Below are 15,447 nucleotides of genomic sequence, written 5' to 3'. Positions count from 1 at the left end.
TACGCAGATTCATACGTCCAACTGCATTGAGATTGACATAAGAAGTACTCCAACATTAAAGAAAAAAAAACCTCCACGTCCAAATTAACATAAATAACAGTTTTGGAAGTATATAATATAGTCCTTAATTTTAGTAAATAATATTTATAGTTTTAACGTTTCAGGTTAAAAAAACAAAAAAAATATTTTCCATTGTCCACAAGTACAGATATTTTTCCCCAAAATTCTATTGTTGCTTAAATCCTGCATGATTGAGATGGTATAGTACGTATATTATGATATATAGTACTGAGTTAAAACGTTAATTAATTACAGTTCAGAGCAAAATATTTGATATATATAAAAACAAATTATTCTATCTTTTTAGATGTAATTAACGAAATAATAGTTAAAGTGTTAAACAATGAAAACGAGAGGTTGCAGAATTCTCATACCTTCGAACTACTTTGACAGCTTTGATGATAATATAACTGAAACCTCAAATATATCAAACCAAATCAGAGATCGTTTTACCAAACTATAATTAACCTTCTAAGTTGAAAAATAGAGAGAAAGAGAGAGAGAAGGGGTGACAGAGAGAGAGTAAGCACACATAGCTTCAAGCATGAAACCCTGATTACAAAAAGCATGCAAGAAACCACCATGTGTGCTCACTCTCTTCTGTCACCACCTCTTACCTTTCATAGCTCTCCGCATGTGAACAGGCTCGAATACCTTTGCTAGTCGATCCTCAACAAACGATTTCAAACAATATTATATCTACTTTTCGATGCATATATATATATATATTTATTTATATATCAGTGTTATTAGGTAAGAACAAGACTATAGACCTTACATCTTTCTATCTTTGGATGTGGGAAGAAACTGAGACCTGTCGGGGCTTTTTATAGCCAAATGGGAGAGAATTGGGATTTAAAAAAAAAGTGATAAAGAGATAAACCCAAATCTCTCTCATGTATTATTGATAAAGATTGTTCCATATTCTAACCACGTGAAATGCAACTATATACTGTATATCAAAATGCTCATTTATTACCACTTGATTTTTCGTAGGCGCCGTTTGTTTTTGCCAATAATAATAGTTTTTGTCAAACATAAAATTAATACTATATGCTAATTAAGGTTCACGAAATAAATCGTCTATTTATTTACGTTGCACGTTTGTATATATAGTTAGAGATGTATACCATATTACTTTTAATATATATATTTCTACCTTATATATAATCATAAGATCAAAAATAGGATCTTTGTGGCAAGTTACTTACGGTTAGACCGAAATGAACAGATATTAATGTGAACAAAACGTTAAACGTATCAACTGATTTACGCACATTTATAACTTATTGGTCCAAACACTTTGGAATAACGAATGGATGATGTTTGTCAAACACACATTGGATGAAGTTTAATTCTCATATTAAAACATATAGAAATAGATTAATTTAACAATTATGGAAGAAAGCATATGACTTCTTTCTAATATTGTGGAATATAAAAGTGGACTGACCAATTACATATCAACAGAGCCTCATCATGAAAAAAAAGTACAGCCACACCCAAATATTCAATACGGCGCTAAAGCTTAAAGCATGCATGCTTTTCCGAAAGAAATTATTAAAACTGTATGAGATATGCTCTCTTTAGATGTATGATTTCTTCCATCAAATTCGTCTTTTACACCATCACAAATTATAATGTTATATAATCAAAAAGAATCTTTCCACCAAAAGATAGTATTCTCTAGTATAATCTTTGTATAAACCATCCGAATTTAGAATTAGTAGGATACAAAATGACAAATAAAACTATAAGAATTTTCCGTTTGGAACAAGCTACATCATTATTACTTAATTTCAAAAGTTTCCATTATCTATTTATTTAACCCTAAGAGAGTTTCCATTATCTATTTATTTAACCCTAAGAGAGCAAAGAAAAAAAAAAGTTAAAACCACGGTGATGAGATCTGCCGAACAGCCGAAGTGTCGAGATTGCGAAAATGTAAATGATGACACCTGGTGAGCATTGCGGCATTGGTGCGTACAAATCAGAGTAGAATAAAATTAGTCCTTTTATGTCAGAGTAAGGATATATACCACAAAATTTAAACAATGAAAATCTTAGCTAGCTAATAATTCCGAATATGGAAACGCGCTTACGTTTGTCCTTCGTTGATAACTTTCCTTTTTAGGCAAACACACATGAATAGCACCATAGGCACAAATTACTAACTTTATTATTTGGTTTTGTTTTCTTTTTTGTTATTCTTCTTCTTTTCAATGCAATTTACTACTGTTTCACTAACCGACTAATTAAACTTGCGATCTTCATTGCACTAATTACGGGGTACAATTAGCTCTTGATAATTCCCCAAACAGTACGTAATTACGTTCTGATGGAAGAAATTTGCGTTCATATATATTGGTAACTCTATTTGTGAAACATTTATGTATGTTTTTGACCGGTTGAACAAAAACTGACTCTGCATTGCGGCAATACTATTGCCGTTTATGAGTTTATTAATGCGTAAGAGTTTTACATCGCTAATTACGACTTTTACTAATAAATGAAACTACAAAACAAAACTTACAGACGGAATTTTTAAAATTATAGAAAATTTGTAAATATAATGGTTTTTGTTGTTAGTAAGTAAATTTAAAAAACTTATCGTCTGTTGTATATAATATGATCTCCAAAAATTGACGGTATACTATAGTTTCGAACGATAAGGCTGGAATCAAATGTTGAGGGGCATAGTCACTTTGACTTCTAATTTGGATCCATTATGGATTCGTTTTTGCTTGAGGTTGAAGCCTCAACAATAAAAGGAACAATTTTAAGCAAAAGTTAAAAGAGAGTTAACGAAATGCATTTAGACCTAATATATTAATAGAACTAAGGTAATTGTATTTACTTCGGGGGAGGTATTGGTTTATGATTTAGAAAGAATTTTAATGACTTTGTGTTTTTAAAAATCTTGCTGACAATTTGAAAACTATACTATATTTGAAAAGAAATTTGAAAATTACACTTAATCTTATAGTTATTTGAAAACTACACATTTTGGAATGAAAATGGACAGAAATACCCTTATTACTAAATAATTTTAACAATTAAATAAAAACAATAAAAACTTAACTTATATTTAAAAATAAATCAACTTTAAAAATAAATTACTTTTTAAAATTGTTAAATTCGGAATTAATTATTTAATAATTTAAAATTATAACGAAAATTATTTATTGTATTTTAAATAATGATTACATGAATAAATTTTTTATCTTAAAATTTTGGTTAAAGAAAAAGAATTTAAATATTTTTGTTGATATTATTTAGATTTAATTTTCTTTAAAAATAAATAATTCAAGATTATACAATTTATAATATATATATATATATATAAATGTTTTAGACTTATTTTAATCAAGGTTGATTTCTTTATAATGTCGATTTTTTGAACAATCGTTTTGTTTTTTTACTTCTGTTGACTTAATTATCTGTGTCATCGACTTATATTAGAACAGTTGACTTATGTTATGGCTAGTGGATTTATAACATAGTCGATTTTTTTAACTGTTGACTTATTTTTTTGTTCATCGATTTATATTTGTTTTCTGTTGATTTGTTTATTTATTGTTGACTTATTATATTCTACATTGATTTATTAATAAGGAAGATATTTTGAATGGTTGACTTAAGTTTAATTTTTGTCGACTTATTTATTTTTCCATCGATTTATTATAAAATTGTCGACTTTTTTTTTTGTTTGATTGTTTTTTTACAAAGTCGACTTTTGATGATGTTGACTTATTTGTTTTGTTTGTTGATTTATATTTTTTCCCGTTGATTTGTTTGGTCTTAGTAGACTTATTTTATTTTAAGTTGACTTATTAATATGATTGACTTTTTTAACTGTCGACTTATATTTTATTCCTGCTGATTTATGTTTTTTTCTTTGTTGACTTATATTAAAAAGTCGATTTATTTTTTTATTAATTGATTTGTTACATAGTCGATTTTTTTGAACTGTTGATTTATTTTCTAAAATCTCACAATTTATTATTATTTTATTAAAGTTAACAATTTTCAAAATAAATTAAAATATATAATTATTTTTCAAAACTTTTTTATTAAATGAAAAATAATATTATCTATTGATTAATTTTCTTTAATTTTCTTTTTTAATTTTCTTTATTGATTAATTTTTTCCATAATAAATTATTTCATCATTATCAAAAAAAAATTAATTAATTTTTTAAACTACTTCATCATCATTATCAAAAAAAAATTTTAATATCTNGTGAATAACATAAAACTTTTCATGACTTTATAAGACTTTTAATCCAATAACACTAGATTTATCAAGATTTNGTTTTAAAAATTTTAATTTATTTTCCATATAAACTACTTCATGATCATTATCAAAAAAACTTTTTTAATTTTTTTTATTGATTAATATTTTCCATAATAAACTACATTCATCATTATCAAAAAAATTTCAATATCTAAAATATAAACAGTTATTTTTAAAAATAATTTTCTAACAATGATGAGTTTAATTATTTTATGTTTAATTTTTAATGTTTAATTAATTATTAATTAAGGGTATATGTTATTTATTTTATCTTAATTTAATTTTTTAGTTATTGATTAATATTATATATAATAAATTAATTCATAATTTTTAAAAAACAATACAGAAAATTCCGAATATCTAGTTTACATATTAGTTTTAAAAATAAAATTTTCAAATAAATTAATTTAATTATATTGTATTTAGTTTAATTTAATTTGTAACCAAGGACAAAATAGTCATTTAGTTCAGCCCATAAGGGTACATTTCAAAGACTTAAAAGATTTAGTATAGAGTTCAAATTACCTATTAAGATTGAGGTATGTATTCTAATTTTTTCCTTTTAAAATCATAGAAAATTAGAAAGTAAAAATGAAGGATTCTATAATAGATTGTTTAGGAAGTTATTTTAAATCTTGCTGATTTGTGTTTCCTAATCTTGTAAAATCTTTCAAAATCTTTCTATTTGATGAAAGAGTTTTCATGACTTTTGTTATGAAGGAAATGATATAAAATCCTAAACAAATAACACAAAATTTGAATTCATTAACAATCCAAGATTCTTTTGTTTTAAGTGAATAACATAAAACTTTTCATGACTTTATAAGACTTTTAATCCAATAACACTAGATTTATCAAGATTTTAGATAACTTTTTACAAATCCACAACCAATAATACCAAATTTTTAAAGATTTTTAAAAAGTATTGATTGAATAACAACATATTTTACATAACTTTTAAAGTCATTAAAATTCTTTCTGAATCCTAAACCAATTCATGTATCGATATTTTGGTTCGGTGTTGGTTTTAGAGATCCAGAAGGCATGTTCGTGGGACAAATGACAGTACTAATATAATTAAAGCTTCTTTATCGTTGTTATGAACATACAAAATGTGGGATGATACAGATGTATATTTAGCAGTTTTTGATCAAATCAAAAAGAATATATGAGTGAGTGACCACAAACAAAACAATACTACTATTAAGATTCTCCTCCAATACTCGAAACTCTTTGTTTTTTTTTACCTCCACTTTCGGCGTGGAGAATCACGTGGGGAGCCCCTGAGGAGACACGTGGTCGAAAGGAATATGCCGACCAACCCCACACATCGTAAGTGGAACTGGAACATATCAGAAATTCAGAACCACGCTGGTCAGTTCAGTGGATCTCCTCCATCATTTATTTAAAATCCTTTTCTTCTCATATATTTATTACTTAAATCGATTGATTCGGTTGAAATTTTAATTCTCGGTATATAGCAGCATATCCGTATTCCCCGGTTAGTCGTAGACCGGAATGTCAAGGTGCCTGTGTGGGCTTGGGCTCAGTTTACTAAGGCCTAAGAGAACTAAAAGAGGTCCCATTAGCTATGATAATTATTTCGTTTTTTCCTACATTAATTTATCAACTTACTTTCTGATACTTAAGTTTTAGAAAGTTATCATCTACTTTTGTTATTTTTTCTTCATGTGGGGAAAATGATAGCTCGTGGAAAATTAAGACAGTGATTAAAGTGGTATAATATATATGGTCCTAAAATGTTTTGCTGGTAGTCACGTTCACAGGAAAAAACACAAATATATCACGCCAATTAATTTTGGATTCGTGAACATTATTATCACACACAAACACAACTTGCCATTGACCGGCTAATGCAAGCACATCAACAGTCAACGGTGTCAATTACTAAAACCAATATACTTACTTTTATGCTTAATCTTGTTCTTGTCTCAAACTTACAACTTATGTGTTAAAAAATAACGTCACAAGTCTTAACTTTATTTTTTCTGTTAAAAAAAAGGAAAAAATCTTATCAGATTCTTTCTTTATTTTTTTATCGCTTTTTCCTTGTTTTCCATTAGCTTTATTTCTTTATTTAATTTCTTAAATTACAGAAAAAAAGAAAGAAATAATACTATAACGTGGAATGACAAATTGAGACCAGCTCAAAAGACACGGCCTTACACACTAGCGTTACTATTATTCTCCATCTTCTTTCTCTCCTTCCAATTATTATTATTTCTCTCCTCCTCTGAGCTGTGTTTTATTTTCTTTGTCTTTAAAAAAAGAAAAAGATTCTTGTCGATCGAAGTCGCCGGCGTGTATATGGAAGACTTCGGGCGTCAAAGACCGTATGGAGACGGAGGGATGCAGATCCAGCCTTACAACGGTGGTAACCAAGCCGGAGACTTCAGGAGCTATAGCGCTTCGTACGGGACGAGAGAGAACAGTATATACGATCTGAACAAGAAGGAGAAATCGATACCTAGATCGAAGTCTTGGGGGATAACGGACCCGGAGCTCCAAAGGAAGAAAAGGGTCGCCAGCTATAAGATGTATGGTGTTGAAGGCAAAGTCAAAGGCTCTTTTACTAAAAGTTTCAGATGGCTTAAGCGGAGGTACACCCAGGTCGTTTATGGTTGGTGGTGATCGGTGATCCCATTTTTTTTTTCCTCTTTTTATAATAACTTTTATTTTACTTGTTGAGCTTTTTTTTTTTTTTTGATTTTTGATTTTCTCAAGTAAGTATGATTGTGTTCTGTCTCTCTTTATGTATCTCTGTGTGTTGTAATCTTGAATGTAAACTGTGATGGTTGCATCGCCATAAATTATATATGAATCATTAGTTTTACAAAGTAAAGAACTATGGTTTAATCTTTTGCACCCTGAAGTTGGGTTTGATGGAGAATAATATTCTTTGTAGAAATTTGATGCCCTTTTGCTAATATTATTAGTTGTTCAAAGTAGATTGTGAAAATGTCTGTTTTTGATGACATTTGATTATGAACTATTCTTGTTTTGTCATATATAAAAATTTGGGTTTACCATGATTTTGATATGGTTTGGTTTTTGAGTGTTTGACTAATTACATCTAGTGATGAATCAATATCTCACTCCCTAGTTTTTAGTTATGTTCAAATCATTTTGGTGATCATCCATTTCCCCATCAAAAACTCTGTTTTTTATATATTCACCAGTGTCAAATTTATTTGGCCTCTTTAGGTACCATATATTAGAGGTTACCAACTGAACATCTTTCAAAGATCTCAGATCTTAGAAAGCAAGTTTCTGTTGGTAAAATGATTTACTTGTTGTGGTTAATAGATCTCGACTGAAAAAAGTTGGCTTTTGAAAAGCTGCTAACAGCTCGTTTTAATTGGGGACCATATATCTATTTGTGGGTGTCATCCTTATTAGCTTTACTTAGTCATTTTTTTTTTTTAATCTAAGTCTGCACTCTGAAGACTGTATATGTTTATTTTTGTTATGAGACGACTCATCTACTTGTTAACTAAGATTGAAGTCAATGTTTCATTAGTTCTTTGGACATCAGAAACTTTCGGTAGAAGAAAACTCATACTGTTCTTCCATATGTCAACTAAGATTAAAGTCAATGTTTCATAAGCTCTATGGACATCAGAATTTAAAGGCAGAGGAAGACATCATACTATTCTTCAAATTTGTATCCTTCCCATGGCATCTAAGCCACTTAAACATTATTTTCCCCAATTCGAGTTCTCCCATCAACTGTAGTAGCACCATATGCTAAAAATTGTCCCTTTTTACTGCATTTACTCCGCCGAAACTGAGGTTTTATGATGCATACATACAAGTATTTTTGTTTTTTTTTTTTTTGTTTGAGAAAGGAATGCTTAGAGTATATACCCATCTGATCACAACATATTTCGAATATTACTCTCTTGTTAAAGTCATTTCAATATCAAAAAAAAAAAAAGGATTAGATAACCAAAAAAATAATCAACAACATGTTTCGGTTTATTTTGAGGGCTGAGGGCTGCTGCAAGTACGTTGGGTTGGTGGATAAATTGACATAAGCATGCTTAGCAACGTGTTGACGCCGAACTTTGTTTAAATTGCGTTATCTAATCGAATTGAAAATATATTCAAATACCTCTTTGGCTTTGAAAAATACACTATGTTCCAATACACATTATGTGTGAGACTGTGTGAGGTCTAGTAATAAAATTACCATTGGTATTTAATTATTGTACGTTTTAGTATTTTGCAAAAAAAAAAACAAAATTACTGAATAATACGAAACCTCAATTTGAAGGCAAGAAACTAAAAACAAAAGTCAATAAAAGCATTGAAGATCAAATTATTATTTTTTGTTACCCATTAATAAAATAGCTATAATTAAAAAAAACAAAAAAAGAAGAAAATTACAATATTGCCGATGTTAATCATAACGTAAGACATCGGCAAAACCAATTCCTTCGAAGAAATAAAGAAGAAGCCTCCCTTGGGTTGGTTCGTTTTCTCTCGCCGGCGATTTAAAGAGATGTGGGAGTCGATTTGCCTTACGCTCGCGGCCACCGCCGGTAACAATATTGGAAAGGTTCTCCAGAAGAAAGGCACTATCATCCTCCCTCCTCTCTCCCTCAAGCTCAAGGTCTCTCCCCCTCTCTCTCTCTCTCTCATAATCTAATCTTCGTAACTCTTATGTTTTGAATTGCATGTTGCTGCTATTTTGAGTCCTGAATTTTCAATTTGATCGGACCAATCTCTATAAAATCTCAACCTAACTTTCGCGAAATTTATTATCTGGGAAATTTGAATTCGATTTCGTGGTAGATACAAAACTCATTAGACGATTTTTGAATGTTGTTGTTTAGAGTATACGAGAATTGGATCGGAGTCAAACTATTCTGAATCAAAACCAATTGCGGAGGCTCGATTTTGATTTCGTTCCTTTGTGTTGAATTAGAGGAGAGGTGGTTGGACAAACGTGTTGTAGAAAGGCTTACATTGTATATCAATAATTTGTTTTACAGGTAATAAGAGCATATGCTGTTAACAAACCATGGGCACTAGGTTTTCTTATGGACATTGTTGGGGCTTTGTTGATGCTCAGAGCACTCTCGCTTGCCCCTGTAAGTAAAGGAGTTTTCCCGTAAAACTTTTTGTTTATTCTGATGCCAGAGATTGTGTTGCCTAATAGCCTTCTCTTGCTTTCAGGTGTCTGTTGTTCAACCTGTCTCGGGATGTGGACTTGCCATTCTTTCTGTCTTTTCTCATTTTTATTTGAAGGAAGTCATGAATGTTTTTGACTGGATTGGGATTACCGTTGCTGGCATTGGCACCATAGGTAACATCTTTCATTGTTGATTTCTTTTACTGTTTCTCACTATCAACATTGTAGATAGAATTACCTGTTTTAATAAATTTAGGATTTGTACGTTCGCTGTAGGAGTTGGTGCTGGTGGCGAGGAGCAAGAAGCATCGCTGATATCTGTTTTCCAGTTGCTCTGGCTAGCGTTGGTTGTTGCCATCTTGTTTGTAGGTACCTTTCATCCATGGTATTTTATAATAACTCTATTTTGGCATCATCTCCTTTTTATTTTGTGTTAGCTGATGGCTTCTTCCTGACGTATATATATCATTATAAACTTGACCATTGGAACCATTGTGTTTATATATATTTTTTTTTCATATTTATCAGATAATATATTAATAGGTATGGTAATTGCAATGTTTCTGATAACTTTTGTGTTGGATTTTGGGTATAAGGTACTACTAAATGCGTGGCTTCATATCTTCAAACGCCAGCGCAGGGAGCAGGAGCTGGTATTTTATTCTCTTTAACCTTTTCAATTGCTTAGATTTTTGAGCTATAAGAGCTTGTATCACCTTTAATGTTGTTGTCTTTTCATTTTTCCTACCAAATGCACTTATCCTAATTCTGGTTTGCAGGGGGAGTATGAAGTTGTGGAAGAAATTATATATGGCCTGGAATCTGGGATTTTATTCGGGTACCTTCTACTACCCTTTAACTGTGTGACGAGCCTGGGATACTCATCATCATCTCCTTTATATCAATTACAATGTGCTTTTGAGTTTTGAGACATATAAGGACCAATGTGCGGATTTTCCTGCAGGAACTTTTTCAAATAGACTAGAACTATATATGAACTGTATTTATAGCTGTTGCATAGCTTACAACAGTTTATCACTCATATGATCACAGGATGGCCTCTGTAGTATCAAAGATGGGTTTTGTATTCGTGGAGCAGGGGTTTTCTGCAATGTTCATTCCTATGTGCATTTCAATTAGTATATGCTGTAGTGGAACAGGATTTTTCTATCAGGTACTTTACCCATGCTAGTCCATTTCTGCTTTCGTGTATAACATAAAGGACTCTCTATCTGTAGTCCTTTGTAGGTTGATATTCAGGTTCATCATGATTCTAGTCTTCTTTTTGTTTGTACTTTATCAGACTCGGGGACTAAAACATGGAAGAGCAATTGTTGTATCCACTTGCGCTGCTGTGGCGTCAATTGTAACAGGTGTGGTTGCAGGAATGTTCGCTCTGGGTGAGAAATTACCCACTTCACCATCGGGACGGCTTCTACTTCTCTTAGGATGGTAAGTTCTACTCACCATTGTCTTTAGTTAATATGCTAGGTGAGACACATTCTATCAGAGTGATTAGAGATGAAACATCGTGTGTACGCACAAAATAATTGCAAAAGATCCCAGTTGAAACACATTCGATTGGTCATTAGAGATGAACATGTGTACACACAAAAAAATTGCAAAAGATCTCTCCAAAAAGATTTTCCCTTACATATATAACATTATGTGCATGAACATAGTACCGGTTTCAGAACTATAATTTTTAGTGATGGGAGACTCTTGAAACTTTTTGCAGGTTACTTATCATGCTAGGTGTTGTATTACTCGTGACTTCATCACGGCTTATCAGACATCTTCCACGGTCATTCAGGCGTTCCAGTTCGAGACAAACGAGTTTAGAAAGAGGTTTCAACATAAGGCGGACAGCTTCTCACGTATCAAAGGATACGAACCCAAGTGCGGTTATCCAAACAGCAACATTACACCATCTCTTATCATCTCCATCAAAAGACAAAGACTAAAAGGGATTCAGAAACACCTAAAAAGTATTTGCTGGGTGGCGTGCATGTTACACAAGTTATTTCCCGAATATATGACTAAATATGTCAGATTTTCATATTTCGGGGTTTCATCTCATTGATATTCCAGTTGTTGGAACAGATTAATAGTCAAAGAGTTTGAGATCAATTTATAACGTCACTTGGTATCTGAAATGTGAAATATGAGTTTCCCTTTGTGCAAACTGTGAATCTGGGATAAACGAACCAACTTGGTTCATGTTATTATTGTTATTTTTTTTCTCCATTTTGCTTAAATGGCAGACATTTGAATGATCTCGTCAATTTTGGTGCCGGTTAAGCCACTTGAATCAATCTGAAAATACCATAGAAGACACATCATCTATTACGAACACACCTCACAATCTTACATTAAAGACTCTGATGTCGATCAATCGTTCTCGTCCAATTAAGAGCTGAGTGGAAATTTTGCTCAAATTTTAATTCGGTATATATTTGGATTTTTTTGATTAGTTTTTTAGTTTGTTCGTTTGGTATATAAATAATGGGCTTGTTCGCTTGGTTGACGCTGGCGGCTGCGGCAGCGACAATAGCTGCGTTTATGTTTTTAACCGCTGAATTGAAACAACGTTTAAAAATATTAAACGCAGGTCGCAGCGTTTACCGCAGCGTCATGACGCAGGTACCTGCGGCAAGCAAACGAACAACCATACCTGCGTCTGCCGCAACCGCAGGTACCTGCGGCAGCCAAACGAACAAGCCCAATATCTTGAGAAAAAAAAAACTCAAAGATATGGGATGTGCAAGGTACAGGAAGTGAAAAAGACCGGTTAACCAAATTGTAGGGGAGAAGATGGGAAGAAAGTGAGATACATAATGCAAGAGAGATACAAACATCAACTACAATTAGGTTGGGGCTTAACCTATATTGGTACCAAATCAGGACATGCATCAAAACTGAGGGAGACAAGTATGTTTGACAATGAAGTGACACATTCACAATTTACTATCTTAGTATTTTACCATCTCCTTTGTTTTAAATGTCTTATTTTTTTTTCTTTGTCCTTCAAGGGTCCCAATCCCCACACCCCAATTCAGCTTTTCTTGGTCCCCTTAAACGCAAGTGTGACTTGTAAACGCTAAAGTTTCAAGATGTTCATAATTAGAAGTATTAAATCATTTTAGCAAAACACAGAAGATGCAACGAAATTAGAAGTAGACCTTCGAACCCATGTGTGGCGACAGTGCGAGATTCAAACATAAATTTAATTGAGGTTGGACTACACATAGCATTATGTGAGGACAACTACAAAATATTATTTGATAGGCTATAAACCAATATTTAGAGAAAAGTCAAACACTATGCATTTTAATGCAGAAATAATTTTTATACAGAGTTACAAGAAAAAGACATAATTTTGAGATAAACAGCCGTTTAATATTATTGCAAATTGGTGGTAGAAGTGATATCTTCTTGCGGATTTCGTTGTACTCATTAGCTATTTTTAAATAGTGGTAATCAAACTTTGACCGAATCTATGGTAAACACTAAAACCTCAAATCACCATAATAAAAAACACGTTCAAGAATCATCTTTTATTACCATGAAGGTCATCATCAACACCTTTAAACTAGTCAATGACCTAATCAAGATGATCCAACGTAGAAAGTGAGAGAGAGAGAGAAGAACTGACGCAACAACAAAATAAATAAATAAGAGGAAGATATATCCAATCAAATCCCCACCACAAAAGGCACTTGGCAAAAAAGAAGAAACCCATCCATGTCCAACTTGGTTGCACACATCATTCACATTTTGTGCTTTTCTATTGAAGCCATCGAATGAAACAAACCTAAGGGACCACACTCCTATCTTAATGGACATTCACTATGACACGACACTTGTGGGACTTTTCTGCATCACCCACAATCAAAAAGATTCCTCCTTTCTTTCTTTGGGGGTTACCAAAATTTTTTTAACATAACAACCAAAATGTTTTTTTTTTGGTTCTTTACCCAAAATACCAAACTTAAACTAACATAATCAGCAACATTTTCATATTGGGGACCCAATGTGCTGTTTCATATTGCAACAAGATTTGAGTTTTTCTTATACACATTGTGGATTCTGCAAATAAATTAGAGACTAAACTTGAAATGAAAGTAGCATATGCTAACAATAATAGTGCTTTTATTGCTGCTTGTTCTCTTGTTCTTCGGCTTTCCAGCTTTCGTGCGATGCAACATGCTTGTGCGAAGGAGTATATTCCTGACAAGAATATAAAAATTTTCAGAAACAATATTGGTGGACTCTGCAATTTAAACATACTCCTACCAAGACTATGTTTTACACTAAAATACCAAAAATGTCTAGCATCAAACAGAACCTCATAACAAGAAGAAAAAGGGAAGGCCAAGTTAATGTACCTCCATCTTCTCCATAAGCTCTTTGGCTGTTGGAGCAGAAACCACAATATTACGTGCACCTGGCTTGATAAAACCTTCTTCGACACCAGTGTCAAATAAAGCAAGCAAATTGTTATAGTATCCATCAACATTCAATAGACCAACCTGCAGAAATAATTTTCAAACGAATCAGCAGAGGTATTAGTAGCCTACTGCTTCGACGACCGAGCAAAGGACATGTTAAAATACCGTCTTCTTATGGATACCAAGTTGTGACCATGTTATCATCTCCAGCAACTCCTCCATTGTTCCGTAACCTCCTGTAACGATATAACCCGTGATTATCAAGACCAAAACTTTCAGTTTTAGAACTTGCTAGAATTAAGTAGTAAAAGACATTTTCTCACCAGGGAGTGCAATGAAGGCCTCAGCTTCTTGTGCCATTGCAGCCTTTCGCTCGTGCATGTCTGCAACAACTCTTACATCTCCCACAGTCTCACCAGATATCTGATGAAATCCAAGTCATGAGATTGAGGTGAAAAAGGTCTCACAATCCTCATACTTAACTAGAAACAAAAATCAAGAACATTGTGTCTCTCCTGATCTTAAATCATATGAACGCAGACAAGAAGCAAGAGCTAGTATTGCAAACAAATGTATACATGATTCATCATTAGATAAAACTTCAAAACTCCAGCCAAGTTTACTACTTCCTAGGGGAAAAAGATACATACCTCAATAGGCATCAAAGCTTTGGGAATGATCCTGCAATCACAAGAGAATCCAATCAGAGAAGTTTGGAAATGAAGGAGATTGAAAGAGTTACAAAGCCTGTTAGGAGACTCTTAAAACTAACCCGAGTACATGGAAACCACCTTCATAGACTCTCCTGGATATCAAACCCATCAAGCCAACACTTCCTCCACCATAAACCAAGTCTATCTTCCTCTTCACCTACAAGTGCCAACAATTCCAAAATCCAATCACACAAACGAAGACAAACACAATCAGAAACCAGAGGAAGACCTATTTCAAAGAACTCAAGGAAATGTCACAACTTTTCAAATGACAACAAGAGTCAACAAACAAGGATTAACAGCCCAAAACCCACAAAAGCTAACAACAGACGCAAGCACAGATAAAATCAACCAAACCCATTGTGTAAAAGTCATGTGAATGAACAAGTAAACTAAAAAGTTCGTATTTTGACATTCAAAAACCAAGTAAAATCTGCCCTGTTACGAAAAAAAGTATTGATTTTTAAGAAAAGTTCATACTTTTTTAATCAAAAAACCAAAACGATAAGCAATCAAAAGAGAGAGAGAGATAGAGAGCAAACGAGTTCATTGCCGAGTTCGATAGCAGCATCGCTGAAAACTTCTCTGTGACCAGAGTGGCTTCCGCAAAAGACACAAATTTTTCTGAATCTGCTTCGCTGCTGATTATTTTCCATTAATGGATAACAAAAATCTACAAAAAAAAATCAGAGGAGGTATTCTTCAAGTCGTTATGTATAAAAAACAAAAAAAAATCAAGGGAAGAAGAAGAAGAAGCAAGAGGAGGAG

At 32.3% G+C, this 15,447-nt stretch overlaps 3 protein-coding genes across 3 annotated transcripts; 2 read left to right on the top strand and 1 right to left on the bottom strand.

The window, feature by feature from the left end:
• LOC104769433 lies at window positions 6,507–7,237 on the top strand. The gene has a single exon (XM_010493649.2). The coding sequence runs from the start codon at window positions 6,686–6,688 to the stop codon at window positions 7,007–7,009; it is 324 nt and encodes a 107-aa protein (XP_010491951.1). The 5' UTR covers window positions 6,507–6,685; the 3' UTR covers window positions 7,010–7,237.
• On the top strand, window positions 8,795–11,800 carry LOC104769432 (probable magnesium transporter NIPA9). The gene is made up of 9 exons (XM_010493648.2): window positions 8,795–8,993; window positions 9,376–9,474; window positions 9,560–9,689; window positions 9,792–9,880; window positions 10,112–10,168; window positions 10,295–10,353; window positions 10,569–10,689; window positions 10,819–10,967; window positions 11,254–11,800. Exons 1-9 carry the CDS (start codon window positions 8,883–8,885, stop codon window positions 11,477–11,479), a joined length of 1,041 nt encoding a protein of 346 aa, XP_010491950.1. The 5' UTR covers window positions 8,795–8,882; the 3' UTR covers window positions 11,480–11,800.
• On the bottom strand, window positions 13,499–15,441 carry LOC104769431 (cytokinin riboside 5'-monophosphate phosphoribohydrolase LOG8). Its single transcript, XM_010493647.1, has 7 exons — window positions 15,222–15,441; window positions 14,739–14,836; window positions 14,617–14,647; window positions 14,290–14,389; window positions 14,132–14,202; window positions 13,904–14,047; window positions 13,499–13,745 (listed from the first exon to the last, which is right to left on the bottom strand). Exons 1-7 carry the CDS (start codon window positions 15,333–15,335, stop codon window positions 13,668–13,670), a joined length of 636 nt encoding a protein of 211 aa, XP_010491949.1. The 5' UTR covers window positions 15,336–15,441; the 3' UTR covers window positions 13,499–13,667.

This window comes from Camelina sativa, chromosome 20 (genome assembly GCF_000633955.1).
Source record: "Camelina sativa cultivar DH55 chromosome 20, Cs, whole genome shotgun sequence".
Taxonomy (NCBI): Eukaryota; Viridiplantae; Streptophyta; class Magnoliopsida; order Brassicales; family Brassicaceae; genus Camelina; species Camelina sativa.
Note: the sequence above shows the minus strand (reverse complement) of the source record. Positions and strands in the feature narration are given on the sequence as shown.